The 23054-nt window shown below is 41.7% G+C and overlaps 2 protein-coding genes across 6 annotated transcripts in view; one reads left to right on the forward strand and one right to left on the reverse strand.

The window, feature by feature from the left end:
* Positions 1 to 2363, reverse strand: part of cpeb3 (cytoplasmic polyadenylation element binding protein 3) — a 68598-nt gene extending 66235 nt beyond the window's left edge. The window contains exon 1 of one of the 4 annotated variants that reach the window (XM_029640898.2): positions 2237 to 2363. In XM_029640898.2, the coding sequence (XP_029496758.1) occupies positions 2237 to 2276 (40 nt within the window). In that variant the 5' untranslated portion in view covers positions 2277 to 2363. Of the gene's footprint in view, positions 1 to 73; positions 382 to 1609; positions 1717 to 2236 lie in introns of those variants that run through there. The other 3 variants (XM_029640899.2, XM_029640900.2, XM_029640901.2) reach the window with 3 other exon arrangements.
* An 85-nt stretch (positions 2364 to 2448) lies between these two features.
* Positions 2449 to 23054, forward strand: part of marchf5 (membrane-associated ring finger (C3HC4) 5) — a 56484-nt gene continuing 35878 nt past the window's right edge. The window contains exon 1 of one of the 2 annotated variants that reach the window (XM_029640905.2): positions 2449 to 2827. In XM_029640905.2, the coding sequence (XP_029496765.1) occupies positions 2784 to 2827 (44 nt within the window). In that variant the 5' untranslated portion in view covers positions 2449 to 2783. The remainder of the gene's footprint in view (positions 2828 to 23054) is intronic. The other variant, XM_029640906.2, reaches the window with a different exon arrangement.

Here is a 23054-nt window from a genome sequence, read left to right on the forward strand (position 1 = left end):
TCAGCAAACAAAATCGAAGACTACCGATGTGACACAATAAAGTGCACTAAAACAAGAGATTCAATAGTTTCACCCTTTCGGACGCCAGCGCTCCACTCAGATGTAGGCTATGCGGGAAATACACGTGGAGGATACCGACATTCACCAATATTCGCCACGTATCGTTTTCCTTTCCTTCACCCAGCAACTCCGAACTACAATGTGAAACTGATTCTTGTTCCTGTTTTTTTTCTCACGAGAACCACCCCTGAATTAATTTGCATACGTCAATAAATACAGCTGCTGCGTCCTTCAAAAAAGGTTAAAGAGACACGCCACCTTGACCAACCCACTTCATAGAAAAATGGAGAGAGATAGCTATTTCGTATGGAACGAGCAAGGCACTTCTCCTTAAGTTTCTGCGTCAATGATTGCTGCAGTAGCTATAGATATGACGCACTTATAGGCGACTATTTTTGTATGACATCAGCCTAGTAGGCTGGACATGTTCTATATTTTAGGCGACTTGACAGAACGGCTTGCTACATAGGGAGGCTACTAGCTTCACCCTAAAAGCATGAACGTTATAAAGATTACGATTAGCGGCAGATTCAATTATTGCATTAAACTTGGTCAATTTGCCTGTCTCCTTTTTATTTGCTCATTTTCTGAGTAGGGTGCAAATGGGTGCTAAAACAGAGGCCACGCCTATCTAGATATCTACGTTTGGAAAAGCCTAAGACCCTTTTCATACTATGACAGATTCTCTTCAGGTTTCGATAGAATACCCTTGGCTATGTATTTCGCCCCTTCTTTCATGCATGTCTGCATTTGTGTTCCGTCGGCATTGATAAAACAAAAATATTTATAATGTATAGCCTGCTGTATTGCATTTGGTTTTCCTAATAGTGTATGGTCTATCATACACTATACGTTTATTCTGGGCGTCCCGTTTGCATCATTATAAACATAATGAGGTCTTTCGCTGATCAATTGAGAACAGTATCAATTTACTCATATCAAAACCATTCTGACTGCCGTGCACAGTCACACTTGAATGAGAGCTATGAGATTGCATGGTTTTGTCCATTTTAATTATGAATCATTAGAGATAACAACTCTGGCCTATAATAAAGCCACATATGGTGGAATTTAGAAGGTATTCGGGAATAGGCTAAAACGACTCACACACGCAGTAGGCTGTGTCAAATTTAGGTTGAGCACATTATTTTAATTCTCAGACTTCCTGAATATTTCTAAGAGGTGTGAGGTACACTTATCGGAGAAAAATATATGCAAAATATTGCACAGCATTCTGGACACCCAGTTAGTCATTGTTTTCTCCTCGACGCATAAACGTTGCCAATTCAAGGTCATCAAGTAGCCTAATCAATATAGGTGCAGTTTACCAGCCTAAAAGAAAAGCAACACACCAAATCTGACTATCTAAAAGTCGTATTTTTCCTACGCGTTGGTTATACAAGATAGTCAATACATTCACAAGCGGGCTATTAATACATTCATATCCACCAGCCCCTAATCTACAACTGTACAGATACCACCAAACAAACACGGCAACAACCGCATGCACACCCTTGTCGGTTTTTGTTTCACATGACATTAAATTTACCTTAATCGTTCACCTTTTGGGACTGTAAATATGGCTATTTCTGTTTGCCTCGTCTGCGTTTAGATATGACAAATGAGCTACCCTTGCGCGGAGGTAGTCAGTAGTTGCTTCAACAGCTGATTGACTGAAGCGCATGGATGATGCAGAGGCTTCAGGGAAATGTAGTTTCATAGTTTTAGTGTACTCCTCCAGAATGCAAAGTTTGGTCGAAAATAAAGCAATCATTTTGGTAAGCTTTTATTTTAAATGTAGACCTATGCATTTTTTTTTGTTGCATAAAAGTAGTCTAGTATTTAACGAGGACATCTATTTAATGACGGGGTTTCAAAATGTCAATTTTTCTGCAACATTATACAGTCTGATTGGATCATCATTAGACGAGGTTGCTTTTCCTCACCAAACCACAGACCCATGTAATTATGAAAAATTGTACCCAGACGACACTTGCCCAATATCTTCCATGACTGCAAAGCCCTTGTTGCAACATTTTGCAGTCATTTTAACAGAGAAAATGTCGCCAATAGAGATACAACTTAGCCAATAAATGCGATGCACTCAGTGGCATGCACTCCCGAAGCGTATGGCCTGAAACGCTACTGACAGCTAGGTATAATATATGCAGCCTACCGCAATATGAAGTATTCTGTAGCCATATGTGTATCTTCATGATGGTAGTCTGCCCAAGTAGCCGTAGTGCCTCTTAGGTCCGTTATTCAAGTTAGAGCATTAATTTGATAATTCTTTGGCCACACGAAGGAGAAGAAAAATGTGGTCGGACTACATATCCCAGGCATCTTGTAAACGTATGATTTCACAGCCTCTGACGGGCTTGTTATTGTTAGTGACGCAGAGCGCATCACCTCAGAGACAGGCAGTCAATGGAGTCAAGTTGTCACAGCGATGCATTAATGATAAACAAAGTATTACTTGTTTTTTAGCAAAATATTAACGTGAAACCGCAGGCGAAGCGTCGAATAGTAATGCATTATTTAGAATGACCGCAAAGGAATTGACTTATAGTTGAAGTTACTTTATTTCGGCTAACCAACAAGCTAGCCAGCCAGCTAAACTATTCGAAGGCCTCGCCGCTTTCAACAAGGCCAAGCTAGCCGACTGACCTGCATCGTTAGACACTCAAAACGTTTTGAAGTGTTGTTTTACATTTATTGGCTATATGTCGGAAGATATCGCATTGGTAATGCAACAGAATTTGGACAGGTGAGTTGAGTTTAACGTTAGGTAGCTACCAAACCTACTAGCGAAGCTAGCTTGCTAACGCTTCACAGCTGGGGGGGACCAGGTGACTGCAAGGGCGCCATGATTAATAACTATACTAATTCTTACCTTGTGAGTATTATAATGTTGCTAGTCATATATGCAGCATGCAAACTATACAAAGTTCATGCGACATGTCGTTACCATGGGGCAGGATCAGTGGGACCAAGATATGTTAACTTATGGGGGTGTGTCACGCGATGCACTTCCGACCTGGCTCAAATCAAAATGTATTTGTCATGTGCGCCGAATACAACAGGTGTAGGTATACCTTATAGTGAAATGCTTACTTACAGGCTCTCACCAACAGTGCAAAACAGGTATTAAGTAAATAAATAAAAACAACAGTAAAAAGACAGTGAAAAATAACAGTAGCGAGGCTATATACAGGCACCGGTTAGTCGGGCTGATTGAGGTAGTATGTACATGTAGATATGGTTAAAGTGACTATACATGTATGATAAACAGAGAGTAGCAGCAGCGTTAAAGGGGGGCAAACAATGCAAAAAGTCTGGGTAGCCATTTGATTACCTGTTCAGGGGTCTTATGGCTTGGGGGTAAAAACTGTTGAGAAGCCTTTTTGTCCTAGACTTGGCACACCGGTACCGCTTGCCATGCGGTACTAGAGAGAATAGTCTGTGGCTGGGGTCTTTGACCATTTTTATGGCCTTCCTCTGACACTGCCTGGTATAGAGGTCCTGGATGGCAGGCAGCTTAGCCCCAGTGATGTACTGGACCATACGCACTACCCTCTGTAGTGCCTTGCGGTTGGATGCCGAGCAATTGCCATACCAGGCAGTGATGCAACCTGTCAGGATGCTCTCGATGTTGCAGCTGTAGAGCTTGAGAATCTGAGGACCCATGCCAGTTCTTTTTAGTTTTTCTGAGGGGGAATAGGCTTTGTTGTGCCCTCTTCACGACTGTCTTTTTATGTTTGGACCATTCTAGTTTGTTGGTGATGTGGACACCAAGGAACTTGAAGCTCTCAACCTGCTCCACTACAGCCCCGTCGATGAGAATGGGGGTGTGCTCGGTCCTCCTTTTCCTGTAGTCCACAATCATCTCCTTAGTCTTGGTTATGTTGAGGGATAGGTTGTTATTCTTGCACCACCCGGCCAGGTCTCTGACCGCCTCCCTATAGGCTGTCTCGTCGTTGTCAGTGATCAGGCCTACCACTGTTGTGTCGTCTGCAAACTTAATGATGGTGTTGGAGTTGTGCCTGGCCATGCAGTCATGGGTGAACAGGGAGTACAGGAGGGGACTGAGCACGCACCCCTGAGGGGCTCCAGTGTTGAGGATCAGCGTGGCAGATGTGTTGATACCTACTAGAGGTTGACCGATTCATCGGAATGGCCAATTAATTAGGGGTCGATTTCAAGTTTTCATAACAATCGGAAATCGGTATTTTTTGCACCGATTTTGCCGATTAAAAAAATATATATATATATTTTTATACCTATTATTTAACTAGGCAAGTCAGTTAAGAACACATTCTTATTTTCAATGACGGCCTAGGAACGGTGGGTTAACTGCCTTGTTCAGGGGCAGAATGACAGATTTTCACATTGTCAGCTCGGGGGATCCAATCTTGCAACCTTACCGTTAACTAGTCCAACGCTATAACCACCTGCCTCTCGTTGCACTCCACGAGGAGAATGCCTGTTACGCGAATGCAGCAAGCTAAGGTAAGTTGCTAGCTAGCATTACTTATCTTATAAAAATCAATCAATCATAATCACTAGTTATAACTACACATGGTTGATGATATTACTAGTTTATCTACCACGTCCTGCGTTGCATATAATCGATGCAGTGGGCATTCACGAAAAAGGACTGTCGTTGCTCCAACGTGTACCTAGCCATAAACACCATTGCCTTTCTTAAAATCAATACACAGAAGTATATATTTTTAAACCTGCATATTTAGCTAAAAGAAATCTAGGTTAGCAGGCAATATTAACCAGGTGAAATTGTGTAACTTCTCTTGCACGCTGAGTCAGGGTATATGCAACAGTTTGGGCAGCCTGGCTCATTGCAAATTAATTTGCCAGAATTTTAGGTAATTATGACATAACATTGAAGGTAATGTAACAAGAATATTTAGACTTATGGATGCCACCCGTTAGATAAAATACCAAACGGTTCCTTATTTCACTGATATAATAAACGTTTTGTTTTTGAAATTATAGTTTCTGGATTCTACCATATTAATGACTAAAGGCTTGTATTTTTCTGTGTTATGTTATAATTAAGACTATGATTTGATAGAGCAGTCTTACTGACCGATGGTAGGCAGCAGCAGGCTCATAAGCATTCATTCAAACAACACTTTCATGCGTTTTGCCAGCAGCTCTTCGCAAGCACATCGCTGTTTATGACTTCAAGCCTATCAGCCTAATGGCTGGAGTTACCGATGTGAAATGGCTAGCTAGTTAGCGGGGTGCGCGCTAATAACGTTTCAAACGTCACTCTCTCTGAGACTTGGAGTAGTTGTTCCCCTTGCTCTGCATTGGTAAAGCTGCTTCGAGGGTGGCTGTTGTCGATGTGTTCCTGGTTCGAGCCCAGGGAGGAGCGAGGAGAGAGACGGAAGCTATACTGTTACACTGGCAATACTATAGTGCCTATAAGAACATCCAATAGTCAAAGGTATATGAAATACAAATGGTATAGAGAGAAATAGTCCCATAAATACTATACTAACTACAACCTAAAACCTCTTACCTTGGAATATTGAAGTCTCAGGTTAAAAGGAACCACCAACTTTCATATGTTCTCATGTTCTGAGCAAGGAACTCAAACGTTAGCTTTTTTACATGGCACATATTTACACTTTTACTTCTCCAGCACTTTGTTTTTGCATTATTTTAACCAAATTGAACATGTTTCGTTATTTATTTGAGGCTAAACCGATTTTTATTGATCTATTATATTAAGTTAAAATAAGTGTTCATTCAGTATTGTTGTAATTGTCCTTATTACAAATAAATAAATAAAAATCGGCCGATTAATCGGTATCAGCTTTTTTGGATTCTCCAATAATCGGTATCGGCGTTGAAAAATCATAATCGGTCGACCTCTAATACCTACCCTCACCACCTGAGGGCGGCTCGTCAGGAAGTCCAGGATCCAGTTGCAGAGGGAGGTTAGTCCCAGGATCCTTAGCTTAGCGATGAGCTTTGAGGGTACTATGGTGTTGAACACTGAGCTGTAGTCAATGAATAGCATTCTCACATAGGTGTTCCTTTTGTCCAGGTGTGAAAGGGCAGTGTAGAGTGCAATAGAGATGGCATTATCTGTGGATCTGTTTGGGCGGTATGCAAATTGCAGTGGGTCTAGGGTTTCTGGGATAATGGTGTTGATGTGAGCCATTACCAGCTTTTCAAAGCACTTCATGGCTACGGACGTGTCTGACAAGGTTGTGCCAAACCTCACGAATGCTCTTGTGGCTGAATGAAAGCAAGTTCCCACCGTAATGGTCCAACATTAGTGGAAAGCTTTACCAGAAGAGTGGAGGCTGTTATAGCAGCGAAGGGGGACCAACTCCATATTAATGCCCATTATTTTGGAATGAGATGTTCAAAGAAGTGTCCACATACCTTTGGTCATGTAGTGTATTTACAAATAGGTAGGGATAAAATAATGACTTAGTAGCAGGATGAATAATAAACAGTAGCAGCAGCGTATGTGTTGAGTCAAGAGTTCATTGCAAATAGAGTCAATGCAGAATGTCCAGTTAGCTATTGGATAATTAACTATTCATCAGTCTTATGGCTTGGGGGTAGGAGCGGTTCAGGGTCCAGTTTTGTTCCAGTCTTGGTGCATCAGTACCGCTTGCCGTGCGGTAGCAGCTGGAACGGTCTGAGTTGGGTGGTCTTCCTCAGACAATGTCTGATATAGAGGTCCTGAATGGCAGGGAGCTTGACGCCTTGCCATACCAAGCAGTGATGCAGCCAGTCAAGATGCTCTCTAGAGGATCTGAGTGCCCATTCAGCCTCCTCAGGGGGAAGAGGCGTTGTCATGCCTTCAAGACTGTGTTGGTGTTTGTGGACCATGATAATTGTAAGTTCTTGCCTGGGCAGAGAAATGCACCCGACATCTTCATGTAATCTCCCTTTTTGTGGGTTTAAGGACTATATACTTTGTCAAGGTGGTGGAAAACACCAAAATGAATTGCCTGTTTAAATATAGGCATTTCATTAAGGTGTGGTAGAACTGTCCTACTAAACTCAACAAAAAAAGGAACGTCCTCTCACTGTCAACTGAGTTTATTTTCAGCAGACTTATTAACATGTGTAAATATTTATATGACCATCAGATTCAATAACTGAGACAAACTGAACAAGTTCCACAGACATGTGACTAAAATAAATGGAATAATGTGTCCCTGAACAAAAGGGGTGGGGGGGTCAAAATCAAAATTAACAGTCCGTATCTGGTGTGGCCACCAGCTGCATTAAGTTCTGCAGTGCATCTCCTCTTCGTGGACTGCACCAGATTAGCCAGTTCTTGCTGTGAGATGTTACCCTACTCTTCCACCAAGGCACCTGCAAGTTCCCAGACATTTCTGGGAACTTACCCTCCGATCCAACAGGTCCCAAATGTGCTCAATGGGATTGAGATCCTGGCTCTTCGCTGGCCATGGCAGAACACTGACATTCCTTTCTTACAGGAAATTATGCACAGAATGAGAAGTATGACTGGTGGCATTGTCATGTTGGAGGGTCATGTCAGGATGAGCCTGCAGGAAGGGTACCACATGAGGGAGGTGAATGTCTTTCCTGTAACGCACAGCGTTGAGATTGCCTGCAATGACAACAAGCTCAGTCCGATGATGCTGTGGCACACCACCCCAGACCATGACGGACCCTCCACCTCCAAGACGATCCCGCTCCAGAGTACAGGCCTCGGTGTAACGCTCATTCCTTCGACGATAAATGCGAATCCGACCATCACCCCTGGTGAGACACAACCTTGACTCGTCAGTCAAGAGCACTTTTTGCCAGTCCTGTCTGGTCCAGCGACGGTTTGTGCCCATAGGCAACGTTGTTGCTGGTGATGTCTGGTGAGGACCTGCCTTACAACAGGCCTACAAGCCCTCAGTCCAGCCTCTCTCAGCCTATTACGGACAGTCTGCGGTCTGATGGAGGGAGTGAGCGTTCCTGGTGATAATCGGGCAGTTGTTGTTGCCATCCTGTACCTGTCCCGCAGGTGTGATGTTCGGATATACCGATCCTGTGCAGGTGTTGTTACACGTGGTCTGCCACTGCAAGGACGATCAGCTGTCCGTCCTATCTCCCTGTAGCGCTTTATTTATTGCTCTAGCAACATCTGCAGTCCTCATGCGTCCTTGCAGCATGCCTAAGGCATTTTCCTGCAGATGAGCAGGGACCCTGGGCATCTTTCTTCTGGTGTTTTTCGGAGTCAGTGGAAAGGCCTATTTAGTGTCCTAAGTTTTCATAACTCTGACCTTAATTGCCTACCCTCTGTAAGCTGTTAGTGTCTTAACGACCGTTCCACAGGTGCATGTTCATTAATTGTTTATGGTTCATTGAACAAGCATGGGAAACATTTTTTAAACATTCTACAATGAAGATCTGTGAAGTTATTTGGATTTTTATAAATTATTTTTGAAAGACAGGGTCCTGAAACAGGGATGTTTACTTTGCCCTTCACACTAGTCAGGGATTGCCAGGGTCACCCTGGCCCTGACCTGGGTATGCTCCTGTCCTGATTCTGATAACAAGATTCACGTTTATTTCCCATGTGCTATGTATACATTGGAAATCTTACTCCCCCAGCTCTCACAATAAAACACAACCTGGGAAATAGCCTACCTACCGCCGAGGTAAACCAGTTAATAATCTGAGGTTTGCCAACAACTGGATATTGAGGTTGTGAGCTAGCAATGCTGGCCTCAACACAGGACTAAAGAGAGACAATTTTAGGTCATCATCGAAAATCCTAAAGAGGGCATGGACGTGGAATATATTTCTGAAATTGAGACTGAGTGGTACTTTACACTATAATTTTAACACACATTTTAACACAACCTTCCAAACATATTTGATCTTGTATGTCACTCATACTTTTATTCTAATAGGTCTATGTAGGCTTAGGTCAAGTAAGTTATTTTTGTTTGTCAATGCTTTCCATGGTCACAAGCATGCTTGACCTTCAGCGAGAATCTGGCATTCAGTCTGGGTTAGTTGGTCATCGTGGTGAAATATGAAGGTTGAAATGCATAGACCAATCAGTTGCAGCCAGCTACTCTTCATTCCTAAAGATGTTGCTTTCCTCTCCCCTTCGTGTATCTCAAGCAAACTATACCCAAATTGTTATTTGGGTTATTTCATTCATTCATGTCTTCAAAGACAAGAAATGTTCAGATAATCCTCAGATCTACAATTGTTAGTGCTACTGCTGTTTATTTTAGGCAAGTCCCTTATATACCCTTTTGAGCCTTAGCCTATATCCTGTCCTTGTGTAATCAATGTTTTCACCTTTACTGGAAAACAAACTTAGTGCCAAGGTTGTTGAATGACTTTAGGCCTACATGCCAATCAATACTTTGTTGTTGTTTTTGATATTGGATCAAAGTTCCTTCAGTTGGAAAAAAAATAAATGACCTAGATCATTTTTCGTAGTTTTTAGGCTAAACCTTGCAATCTCGTGTAAAATTGAGAGATCTGTGATGAATGCCGTGACTGTGGATTGTGGTGGTGATCCAGCAGTGAGTTATCGATTTGCTCCTGTTGAGAGCAGGCCTGTTGTCGGTCCTGATCTTGCCAGTGTTTTATTTTCCACTGTGGGCCGTATTTGCCAGAATGTCGCAGCTCGCATCTTAGTGCCATAATACAAATGAGAACTGTTTTGGGCACAACAAGTGAACTTGATGAGGGGGGGGGACTATTTCATCCATTTTAGAATAAGGCTGTAACATAGCAAAATGTGGACAAAGTGAATGGGTCTGAATACTTTCCGAATGTAGTGTATGAAGGCAATATTTACATATTGGCAAAGCAATAGAAGTTACTTTTAGATTTGTATCATTTTCATTTAGATAGAATTTTGATTAACCACATAACATTGATTTTATTTATTTTAGATATGATGACTTGATTATAAATGAGATCAAAATGTTCCACGAAAATGTGCATATGAAAATCATAACTGGCACGCAGATTAGTAGAAGTGGTACGATAACTTGTTTTCCTTGGAAAAAAAGACATTGGCATGACAGACAACTGGCTTGTTCAGGCCACAGTGCCCATATGTAGGCCTGTACTAAAGCGTGTGATGCTGCACTCTTCATAATTGGATCTCTGGACTGTGAAAACATATTTATTTTAGATGATAAGCCTAACTGTTGTGCAGTGAAAAGGGTGGAAGGAAACCTGTGCGATTGCTCAATGTGCAACAGCTCTGCATTCCCGCTGCCATGCAGCAGCCGGGCTCAGTGCAAAGGCACGAAACATGAGTCTGTTTGAAGAAACCGATAGCAGAAGGATGTATGTCATGTTCCCCTCCTTTAGGCGGTTGTGTACCCGGCTCTATCAGCGACAAACACACAACTCCACAGGCTCTTATCTGGGCCTGCCACAAGCAGCTGGTTCCCACTGCAATGCAGTGTCTCACGAATGGAGGAGGGAGAAATACTTTAATCCTGTCTGACCTTTGGCTGGCTCACACACACACACACTCTACTCTTTTACTTTGGTCGGGCATTAGTCATACATTAGCCAATTTAATATCTTGTATCCCTTTTTTTCTCATTATGTCGTACTCTTCCTATCTTGTAGACACCCCGGAAAGTGTTTTGATATTCTAAAGTCGGTGCTGTTGGTTGCCGTGACTTGTGTTTGAGGTGGGTGCGATGGGTGTAGGGGGAAGTTACATTTGCACATTCACGTGAAATATGAGCCGCGGCAAGTCTTGTAACTTTCCCTGGGGGAGAGAGTTGAAGGGATAGGTTTGGGTTAACTGGCTCTGGCTCCCGAGCCAGACAGTCAAATATAGACTCCAGCAGACTCGGTGTAATTGGGCCAGTGTGACTTAACTCCCAGCCTGACTTTTTTTCCCTGCTGTTCGATACAGGTGGTCTCGGTTGTGCTATCGGTTTAAGGCTGACCCCATTTAGTCGATTATTTGGTCGATAGGCTGTTGGTTGACCAAGATTTTTTTTTGTCGAGTAGTGGCATATAAATATAACTAATCTATTGCACATGAGACACCTGTCTGATTCACTCCTGTCTCAGTGGACTAATCCATTGCGGAAGCCGCAGGAATGGCACACCAGTATCACCAGTAGTACTTTACCGTTAACCTCTGGGATATTCGGGATGGTAGCGTCCCACCTCAACAACAGCCAGGGAAAGTGCAGGGCTCCAAATTCAAAACAACAGAAATCTCATAATTAAAATTCCTCAAGCATACAAGTATTTTACACCATTTTAAAGAGAAACTTCTCGTTAATCCAGCCACAGTGTCTGATTTCAATACCAAACGGTTCCTTATTTCACTGATATAATAAACGTTTTGTTTTTGAAATTATAGTTTCTGGATTCTACCATATTAATGACTAAAGGCTTGTACTTTTCTGTGTTATGTTATAATTAAGACTATGATTTGATAGAGCAGTCTTACTGACCGATGGTAGGCAGCAGCAGGCTCATAAGCATTCATTCAAACAGCACTTTCATGCGTTTTGCCAGCAGCTCTTCGCAAGCACATCGCTGTTTATGACTTCAAGCCTATCAGCCTAATGGCTGGAGTTACCGATGTGAAATGGCTAGCTAGTTAGCGGGGTGCGCGCTAATAACGTTTCAAACGTCACTCGCTCTGAGACTTGGAGTAGTTGTTCCCCTTGCTCTGCATTGGTAAAGCTGCTTCGAGGGTGGCTGTTGTCGATGTGTTCCTGGTTCGAGCCCAGGTAGGGGCGAGGAGGGGGACGTAAGCTATACTGTTACACTGGCAATACTATAGTGCCTATAAGAACATCCAATAGTCAAAGGTATATGAAATACAAATGGTATAGAGATAAATAGTCCTATAAATACTATATTAACTACAACCTAAAACCTCTTACCTTGGAATATTGAAGTCTCATGTTAAAAGGAACCACCAACTTTCATATGTTCTCATGTTCTGAGCAAGGAACTTAAACGTTAGCTTTTTTACATGGTACATATTTTACATGGCACATATTACTTTCTTCTCCAACACTTTGTTTTTGCATTATTTAAACCAAATTGAACATGTTTCATTATTTATTTGAGGCCAACTTGATTTTATTGATGTTTTATATTAAGTTAAAAATAAGTGTTAATTCAGTATTGTTGTAATTGTCATTATTACAAATAATAAAATAAAAAAAATTGGCCGATTTAATCGTTATCGGCTTTTGGGTCCTCCAATAATCGGCATCGGCGTTGAAAAATCATAATCGGTCGACCACAAGTCCAAATACCTCCTTTTTGGTATCGGGTTGAAAAATCTTTTGCGCGTTTAAAAAAATATATATATTTTGCGCGTTTAGTACACAATCATCCAAACTCACGAAGCGCAGGCAAGTCCATGCGAAAGTTCAGATGAAACGTTATATTACAGTTCGTAGAAACATGTCAAACGAAGTATAGAATCAATCTTTAGGATGTTTTTATCGTAAATCTTCAACAATGTTCCAACCGGAGAATTCCTTTGTCTGTAGAATTGCAATGGAACGCAAGCTAACTCTCACGTGAACTCGCGTGGTCAGCTCATGGCAGTCTGCCAGACCCCTGACTCAATCCCCTCTCATTCACCCCCACCTCACAGTAGAAGCCTCAAACAAGGTTCTAAAGACTGTTGACATCTAGTGGAAGCCTTAGGAAGTGCAATATGACACCATAGACACTGTGGAAATGATAGGCAATGAGTTGAAAAACTACAAACCTCAGATTTCCCACTTCATGGTTGGATTTTTTCTCAGGTTTTTGCCTGCCATATGAGTTCTGTTATACTCACAGACATCATTCAAACAGTTTTAGAAACTTCAGAGTGTTTTCTATCCAATACTAGTAATAATAATATGCCTTAATAATATGCATATATTAGCAACTGGGCCTGAGTAGCAGGCAGTTTACTCTGGGCACCTTGTTCATCCAAGCTACTCAATACTGCCCCCCAGTCCCAAAGAAGTTCATTCCCATAATTTCTAATCTACAATGTTTATTTGGTTACAGTAATTTCTGTTAATGCATTCAATATATTATTATTGTCATTGTAGGAGTGGACATAGCCTATTTTAAAAAATCTTTCCAAGTTCTGATCCTGTGGAAACATCATAAAGTAGGCCTACCTGATTACTTCTTCCCTTGCGCAAATACTCTACAGCTGTGTCTGTCTGTCCGGAGCTTGCTGGGGCGGGAAACTTGGAGGGTTTGGTCTGATGAAACTACGATTGAACTCTTTGGCCTGAATGCCAAGCGTATCATCTAGATGAAATCTGGTACCATCCCTAAAGTGAAGGCTATTTTTACATTTTGGTAAAGCAATAGAGGTTACTTTTAGATTTGTATCATTTTCATTTAGATAGAATTTTGATTAACCACATGCCATAGATTATTTTTAATTTTTTTGATATAATGACTTGATTATAAATGAGATCAAAATGTTCCAAGAAAATGTGCATATGAAAATCATAACTGGCACGCAGATTAGTAGAAATGGTACGATAACTTGGTACTCCAAATGGAAAAAGTTGCAGACCCCTGGTGTAGCCTATTACCGGCAACTTTAGGAGCGTAATGGCAGAATCTGCAAAGACCAGCGAGAGGAGGAGGGTTGGCAACATATTTGTTTTATTTTTCTGGTTAGGCTGTATAGATCTTTGCGTCCCTCTTTAATAATTTGTCTTTATTTTTAATCACAGCATCAGACTCAGGTGCCTATATATATATATATATATATATATATATATATACAGTGGGGCAAAAAAGTATTTAGTCAGCCACCAATTGTGCATGTTCTCCCACTTAAAAAGATGAGAGAGGCCTGACAAAATGAGAAAAAAATCCAGAAAATCACATTGTAGGATTTTTCATGAATTTATTTGCAAATTATGGTGGAAAATAAATATTTGGTTAATAACAAAAGTTTATCTCAATACTTTGTTATATACCCTTTGTTGGCAATGACAGAGGTTTATGTTGGAGAGATTCCAGTAATAGAGGCAAAGAAAAATATGTTAGAGAAAAAAGCAGGTCCACACCACATTGGGTGAGGCAGGTTGCAGGAGAATATTTTGAGTAAGGGTTTAGAAAAATATAAAAAGATATGCGAAGAAAAATGTATATACAGGGGACACGACAAGACGAAGGACAAATACGTCTGACTGCTACGCCATCTTGGATTGTTTTGTGCATGACAAATTACTTGTCATGCACAAAGTAGATGTCCTAACCGACTTGCCAAAACTATAGTTTGTTAACAAGACATTTGTGGAGTGGTGGATACACTTAGGTTGGAGTCATTAAAACTAGTTTATGTAAACGTCTGACTTCAACTATACATGTTTAAAAATGTTGAACAATCGATTGGTCCGAAGAACAGACTACACTAGGTCGACTTAAGATTTTAGTCGGGCACAGCCCTAGTAACAATACACGAGGGCCATGGAGTATGAGCCTGATTGAGTAGAGGTAGGTTCCACAATGTTATGGTGTAGGCTAGTAGTAGAAGACACGTTGTGTTAGACGCCACTTGGGAGGCCTACTAAAGGCACTGCGTCTCAGTGCTTGAGGCGTCACTACAGATACCCAGGTTGTTTCACGACCGGCCGTGATTGTGAGTCCCATAGGACCCATCGTCCCGGTTTGGCTGTTGTAGGCCGTCATTGTAAATAAGAATTAGTTCTTAACTTACTTACCAAGTTAAATAAATGCAAATAAAAGGCCCAACTAAGGATTTGTTGGCAGTTGAGGTAGGCCTAGGCTAGATATCACTTGTTTTATTGTGGAGTAGATGCAGCCCAGAATTGTTTGTTGTGTAGACAGTCTGCCTGTACTATCTATTATGGAGTGGAGGCACTAATGCTGCCGTGCGGAATCCCCCAGGCCTTAATCTTAATTGAAAACCTTTGTGGGGCAACATCCGATCGCCTGCCTTAGCGCTGCGGAACCTCCAGTTTTCCCAAAGTCACGTGATTACCGCTGAGTGAAAGGAGCCTTTGTGAAGTGGCTCAGGCCTTTCTTAAAAAACAACGCCTGACTTTGAGACGACGAGGAAAACTAGCTGTAACGTCGCCCTCAATCTTTGTACCAGACAGTGAATCCCTCCGTCGTGCACAATCAAGTGTGCCCTTTTTACCCTATTTCCAGAAATGACGCGGAAAAATAGTTGTAGGTTAACTTAAACCATGGGAGTTGTTGCTGCATTCTTGCTCTTTTCCTGAACCAGGTATTCTTCCTGCTGGTTGGACTTGTATACAAACACAATTGTCCAATAGTGCTTAGGTTGCTGTGCCACAGTAGCAACATTCTTTCAACCCTGGCAAGGAGTGTTGGGCTTGGAGAGCGTTCAAAATAGACCTGCTAAGGTTTATTATTGCACATCAAAAAGGATGATGAATAAATGTCCTGCCTGTCCTTTCCATGTAAAAGGATCCATGAGCACCAGCGTGAGGTTCATATGAGCATGTCAAATTGGGTGTTAAATGAAAGCTAAGCATCTATATTACTGAGAAATTAAGGAATATATATATAAACTCCAAATCCAGACCTGCATGGGTTGATAAATTTGATTTCCATTGATAATTTTTGTGTGATTTTGTTGTCATGACATTCAACTATGTAAAGAAAAAAGTATTTAATAAGAATATTTCATTAATTCAGATCTAGGATGTGTTATTTTAGTGTTCCCTTTATTTTTTTGAGCAGTGTATATACCATACCAGTCAAAAGTTTGGACACTTATTCAAGTTTTTTAAAATTTTATTTTAACTATTTTATACATTGTAGAATAATAGTAAAGACATCAAAACTATGAAGTTACACATGGAATCATGTAGTAACCAAAAAGTGTTATATTTGATATTCTTCATAGTAGGCACCCTTTGCCTTGATGACAGCTTTGCACACTCTTGGCATTCTCTTAACCAGCTTCATGAGGTAGTCACCTGGAATGCATTTCAAATAACATGTGTGCCTTGTTAAAAGTACATTTTGGGTATTTCTTTCCTTCTTAATGCGTTTGAGCCAATCAGTTCTGTTGTGACAAGGTAGGGTTGGTATACAGAAGATGGCTCTATTTGGTAAAAGACCAAGTCCATATTATGGCAAGAACAGCTCAAATAAGCAAAGAGAAATGACAGTCCATCATTACTTTAAGACATGAAGGTAACTTTCTTCAAGTGTAGTCGTAATATCTGGCCCTCATGTTCGAATAAGAAGAGACTTGCTTTGGCCAAGAAGCACAAGCAATGGACATTAGACTGGTGGAAATCTGTCCTTTTGGTCTGATGAGTCCAAATTTGACATTTCTGGTTCCAACCGCTGTGTCTTTGTGAGACGCAGAGTAGGTGAGCAGATGATTTCCGCATATGTGGTTACCTGACCAAGAAGGAGAGGGGTGGAGTGCTGCATCAGATGACCTTGCCTCCACAATCACCCGATCTCAATCCAATTGAGATGGTTTCGGATGAGTTGGTCCGCAGAGTGAAGGAAATGCAGCCAACAAGTGCTCAGCATTTGTGGGAACTCCTTCAAGACTGTTGTAAAAGCATTCCAGGTGTAGCTGGTTGAGAGAATACCAAGAGTGGGCAAAGCTGTCATCAAGGCAAAGGGTGGCTACTTTGAAGAATCTCAAATAAAATATATTAGGATTTGCTTAACTCTTTTTTTTTTGTTGGTTACTACATGATTCCATATGTGTTATTTCATAGTGTTGATGTCTACACTATTATTTTACAATGTAGAAGATAGTAAAAATAAAGAAAAAACGAATAATTTAGTGTCCAAACCTTTGACTGGATATGTACATTTTTCAACCATTTTCCATCTCAAAAATTAGGAATAAGCAAGGCTTTGATTTCTGGTCAAACAGATGGAAAAGGGGTGTTAGACAACTTCTACAAGAATATGTCTTAAAAGGTATTAGAAATATGTCAAAGCGCAATGTTGAAGTAGACTCCTCCCAACTAATGTCAATACTTTTATATTTAGGTTTGAATGATTTATTTGCCTTCTGTTAGTTTAAGAAACATTGCCTTGTGCCTTGCAATTTCGTTACCAAAAACCCTCATAAGGGAGAATAGGCCTAATGAAAGTTCACAGAAATAACAAGTAAAGGTAGACCTACCAATTTAGTTAGTGTTTTTACTTCTCAAGTTTGATTAATTGATTTAAAACTCCTTATTCTGTTACCAAATCAGTAACAGAAATCTTCAATTGCATTGGCTACAATGGAAAATCATGGTAGTCACAAATCACAGTTGGGTCATCTGCTACTGTCCTCCCTTCCACTGGCATACTGTTATGTTCAAGTCACAACTTTTTTCTTTTTTTCTGTCGTCTGGTGGTCAAAGCAAGACTGTGAAAAACAGTCTGGATAACCTCGCACTCACACTTTGTCTCTCACTTCTCTCTAGTTAATGTCACCTCTCCTGGCTCTTACTGACACCTACCATGTCACCTACCCTCTTTCCATTTACTGTAACAAGCATCCTCACCCACTGAGCACAGCTATTTGGTCAGTCCACCCTGACCAGACCAAATCTGAAGTGATCATAGACATCTGTTTCACAAGTTTGGACAGCACAGTAGAGTGAAGGTATAGTAAAGAAAAGTAGTATTCACTACAGTAGAGCCCCATTCTTTCTGCTGACATCTTTGAAGCTTAACGTACAGTATGACTGAAAAAAACGATAAAACATTGAAATGTGAATCAAATCTTAGTTGTTCATAACTGTTAAAAAAAAGTGGCAGAATTGTCCTTTTAAGAGGTCCTGTTTAAAATGCACAATATCAGTTGACCTCTGAGTACAGTATACTGGACCAAAATATAAACGCAGCATGTAAAGTGTTGGTCCCCTGTTTCATGAGCTGAAATTAAAGACCCCAGAAATGTTCCATACGCACAAGAAGCTTATTAATCTCATTTTGTGCACATTTTTTTTCTTCCTGTTAGTGAGCATTTCTCCTTTGCCATGATAATCCATCCACCTGACAGGTGTGGCATATCAAGAAGCTGATTAAACAGCATGATCATTACACAGATGCACCTTGTGCTGGGGACAATAAAAGGCCACTCTAAAATGTGCAGTTTTGTCACACGACACAATGCCACAGATATCTCAAGTTGAGGGAGCGTGCAATTGGCATGCAGACTTCAGGAATGTCCACCCAAGCTGTTGCTCGGCAGTACGTCCAACTGGCCTTACAAATAAAGAACAAGTGTAACTGTCACAAACCATCTCAGGGAAGCTGCATGCTCGCCGTCCTCACCAGGGTCTTGACCTGACTGCACTTTGGCGTCATAACTGACTTCAGTGGACAAATGCTCACCTTCGATGGCCAGTGGCACGATGGAGAAGTGTGCTTTCATGGATGAATACTGGTTTCAACTGTACCGGGCAGATGGCAGACAGTGTGTATGGGGTTGCGTGGGTGAATGCACATAGGCCCATTGTTATGCAATTCATCCGCCCGCCATCACTTTATGTTTCAGGATGATAATGCATGGCCCCTTGTTGCAAAGATTTGTACAGAATTCCTGGAAACTGAAAATGTCCCAGTTCTTCCATGGCCTGCATACTCACTAGACATGTCACCCATTGAGCAGTTTGGGATGCTCTGGATTGGCATGTACGACAGCGTGTTGCAGTTCCCGCCAATATCCAGCAACTTCACACAGCCATTGAAGAGGCGTGGGGCAACGTTCCACAGGCCACAATCAACAGCCTGATAAACTGTATGTGAAAGATGTCGTGCTGCATGACGCAAATAGTGGTCACACTAGATATTGACAGATTTTGTGATCCACTCCCCTACCTTTTTTTGGAAGGTGTCTATGACCAACAGATGCATATCTGTATTCCCAGTCATGTGAAATCCATAGATTAGGGCCTAATTCCTTTGTCAATTGACTTATTTTGGAAATGTATCTACTTCCCCGGAGTCAAACACTTGGACACCATTTTTATATCTCTGCATCCAGTATGTAGGAAGTTAGAGCTAATTTTGCGAGCCAGTGCTGAAAAGCATTGGCACAATGACCCGACGTCTATGATGACAACGAGCATGCTGTTACCATAGACTTATAGGCATTGTGCTAATGCTAGTTAGCAATTGCGCTAATGTTAGTTAGCGACTTCCTTTAAAATTGCACGCAGAAACATAAAAATGGTTCATCTGATTCTGGGGAACTATTTCCATGATTATGCATGTCTGTCTTTCCAAGACTGCCATGTTTAAGCTACATTTTTGACAAGTGTGGTCTAATTCAAACCTGTCTCTTTCAAGCCTTTATTGGTTGGCAGACTAGACTCAAGCTTTTTGTGAGCCAGGGGTTAGGGTTTCTTGGAGAGGATAGCGTTTCGCAAGTTGTATTGCAGCCTGTCGTATGGAGGGGCAAGGTTACGGGTACAGGAGCCGATGAATCTGGGAGAGCGCCCACATTCGCCATTGTTCCCTCGGCCGTGCTCCTGTGGAGATGTCTGTCCACCGTTCCAATCAGCGTCCTGTCCTTCTGTTTCATCCCTCTCGCTCGCTCTGCTGCCTCTCAGCTCCGGTTTTACTGATCTTTTTCTTCTGGGCCTTTGTTATTAACCAGTCACAACAATATGCTCATATAGTCAGAAGCTATAGTACCGGTCAAAAGTTTGGACACACTGACTCATTCAAGGGTTTTTCTTTATTTTTTACTATTTTCTACATTGTAGAATCATAATGAAGATATCAAAACTGTGAAATAACACACATGGAATCATGTAGTAACCAAAAAAAGTTAAACATATCAAAATATATTTCATATTAAAATATTCTTCAAAGTAGCCACCCTTTGCTTTGATGACAGCTTTGCACACTATTGGCATTCTCTCAACCAGCTTCACCTGGAATGCATTTCAATTAACAGGTGTGCCTTGTTTATTTGTGGAATTTCTTAATGCGTTTGAGCCAATCAGTTGTGTTTTGACAAGGTAGGGTTGGTATAGAGAAGATAGCCCTATTTCGTAAAAGACCAAGTCCATAGTATGGCAAGAACAGCTCAAATAAGCAAAGAGAAATGACAGTCCATCATTACTTTACGACATGAAGGTCAGAAATTGCAGCCCAAATAAATGCTTGCCAGAGTGCAAGTAACAGACACATTTCAACATCGACTGTTCCGAGGAGACTGCGTGAATCAGGCCTTCATGTTTGAATTGCTGCAAAGCAACCACTACTAAAGGACACCAATAATAAGAAGAAACTTGCTTGGGCCAAGAAACACAAGCAAAGGGCATTAGACCGGTGGAACTCTCTCCTTTGGTGTGATGAGTCCAAATTTGAGATTCCTGGTTCCAACTGCCGTGTCTTTGTGAGACACAGAGTAGGTGAATAGATGATCTCCATGTGTGGTTCCCACCATAATGCATGGGATGAGGAGTGTAGGTGCTTTGCTGGTGACACTGTCAGTGATTTATTTAGAATTCAAGGTGAACGTAACGAGCATGGCTACCACAGCATTCTGCAGCTATACGTCATCCCATCTGGTTTGCGCTTAGTGGGACTATCATTTTGTTTTTCAACAGGACAATGACCCAACACACCCCCAGGCTGTGTAAGGGCTATTTGACCAAGAAGGAGAGTGATGGCGTGCTGCATCAGATGACCTCGCCTCCACAATCACCTGACCTCAACCCAATTGAGATGGTTTGGAATGATTTGGACCGCAATGTGAAAGAAAATCAGCCAACAAGTGCTCATCCTATGTGGGAACTCCTTCAAGACTGTTGTAGAAGCATTCCAGGTGAAGCTGGTTGAGGGAATGCCAAGAGTGTGCAAAGCTGTCATCAAGGCAAAGGGTGGCTACTTTGAAGTTTATGAAATATATTTTGATATGTTTAACACTTTTTTTTGTTACTACATGATTCCATGTGTGTTTTTCATAGTTTTGATGTCTTCACTATTATTCTACAATGCATAAAATAGTAAAAAGTAAGAAAAACCCTTGAATGAGTAGGTGTCTCCAAACCTTTGACTGGAACAGTAGATATACACTGAGTGTACAAAACATTAGGAACAACTTTTCGCCCTCAGAACAGCCTCAATTCATCAGGGCATGGACTCTACAAGGAGGTGAACGAGTTCCACATGGATGCTGGCCCATGTGGACTCCAATGCTTCCCACAGTTGTGTCAAGTTGGCTGGATGTCCTTTTGGGTGGTGGACCGTTCTTGATACACACGAGGAACTGTTGAGTGTGAAAAACCCAGCAGTGTTGCAGTTCTTGTCACAAACCAGTGTGCCGTTCAAAGACACATCTTTTGTCTTGCCCATTCACCCTCTGAATGGCACACATACACAATCCATGTCTCAATTGTCTCAATGCTTAAAAATCCTTTTTGGGGTAGGAAGCTAGGTAGCCTTCTTGGCTCAAAGCCAAATGAGCATTTGACCCATCATATCCACCGTAGCTAACTGTGGTGTAACCATAGCCACAGGTAATGCAAGAGGATGTACCGTATTGTGTAGCAGGTTGTGGACATCCCAGCAGGGTATAGGATCACATTGAGGAGACAAGAGAATAGAGTCACAGTGGAAGGATGGAGGAGGTTAATATGAGGAGAGTAGAGGAAGGAGAGTTAATGTTTCTATCACAGACTCGGTTTTGCCACATTGCCCCTGGTTGTCCACAGGCCCACGTTACCTGAGCACCCCGACCCCTAGGCTCCAGTGAGCTCTCCCACAGCCTCATGTTTTATTCACCCCTGGAGGATGGAACATCAACCAGGTATACCTAGCTTCCTGAGCACGGCTGAGCCAGGGGCCCTGACGGTGGCCCTTCAGGGAGGGCCCCTATCCCGCCCACCTGCGGCCCGGGTAACAGAGCACACCCTGGGCTGGAGGCAGATGACCGAGATGGCCAGAGATTTGTCATCCATTATTCAGGCCTGGGAGCAGGCAGGTTTAAATTATACATGGTGGTATTATGGGATTTGGTGCAGCCACGTTGGACCCATCCCACCCCCACACACAGCCGGCTGGGGCTCGGGATGATGAAACCACAGCTTAACGTGGGTGGAGCAGGGTGAGGAAGCACAAGCATACTAAGAAATCAAAACAAAGTGACTAGCTATTGATTCTTACCTTGAAGTAGTCCTAGGCATTTTTTGTGCTGTGTATGGAGTTGGCATAACGGCTCTCTTTTTCTGTCAAGGACAGCAGGGAGCTGGAGAACTAGTTCATCTTAAGTGGACACTAGTCATATCCTAGACATTCTTTAGTAGTGGACAACTGACCATGAAAATCTCTGCAGATCATGTCCTTTATTCATTGAAAAGACACTTCTGCTGAATGTGATCTGGGCCATTTCCTGCTTCCAAGGGAAAGCGAAAAAGCCTCGGAACCCATTCTCAGCGTACCTGTTGTTGTTTTCTTAAGGACAGGAAGTAGACTAGATCGGCCTTTTTTGGTCAAATAAGCAGTGAGGATTTTTTCTATTCTTAGACGGGGTCTAGTATGTCCTCAGACTTGGCTCGTGTTTGACATGACTCAGTGTCAAACTGTAGGATAGTTTTATGACAGGCCAGGAATGCAGGATAGGCTAGTCTTTGGAACAGTGTCGATGTACGTTGATTTCACCATAAAATATAACCATAAAGAGAAGACTAAAGATATTAGGCTCCTTTCTTTTATGATAATGTGATTACATCATTGTTATACTGTATGTTGGCTTATAGGGATTGGGTATAGGTATGCCATATTAGGATTGGGTAAAGGTATGCCGTATTAACATTATCGACTGGCCTGATAACTATATCCAAAACTCAGCAGTGTATCACCAGAAGAAAAAAAACATCTCCAGGCATCAACTGTCTCTTCTTACTGGATTTATGTCATTATTTTATGAGAGGTGGAGATTAATCATCTATTTTATTCACCCATTGAAATGCCAACTCTTGAAGGTTCTGTGTAATTATGGAAACAAGCAT

Source organism: Oncorhynchus nerka, linkage group LG28 (assembly GCF_034236695.1).
Source record: "Oncorhynchus nerka isolate Pitt River linkage group LG28, Oner_Uvic_2.0, whole genome shotgun sequence".
NCBI classification, from domain to species: Eukaryota; Metazoa; Chordata; class Actinopteri; order Salmoniformes; family Salmonidae; genus Oncorhynchus; species Oncorhynchus nerka.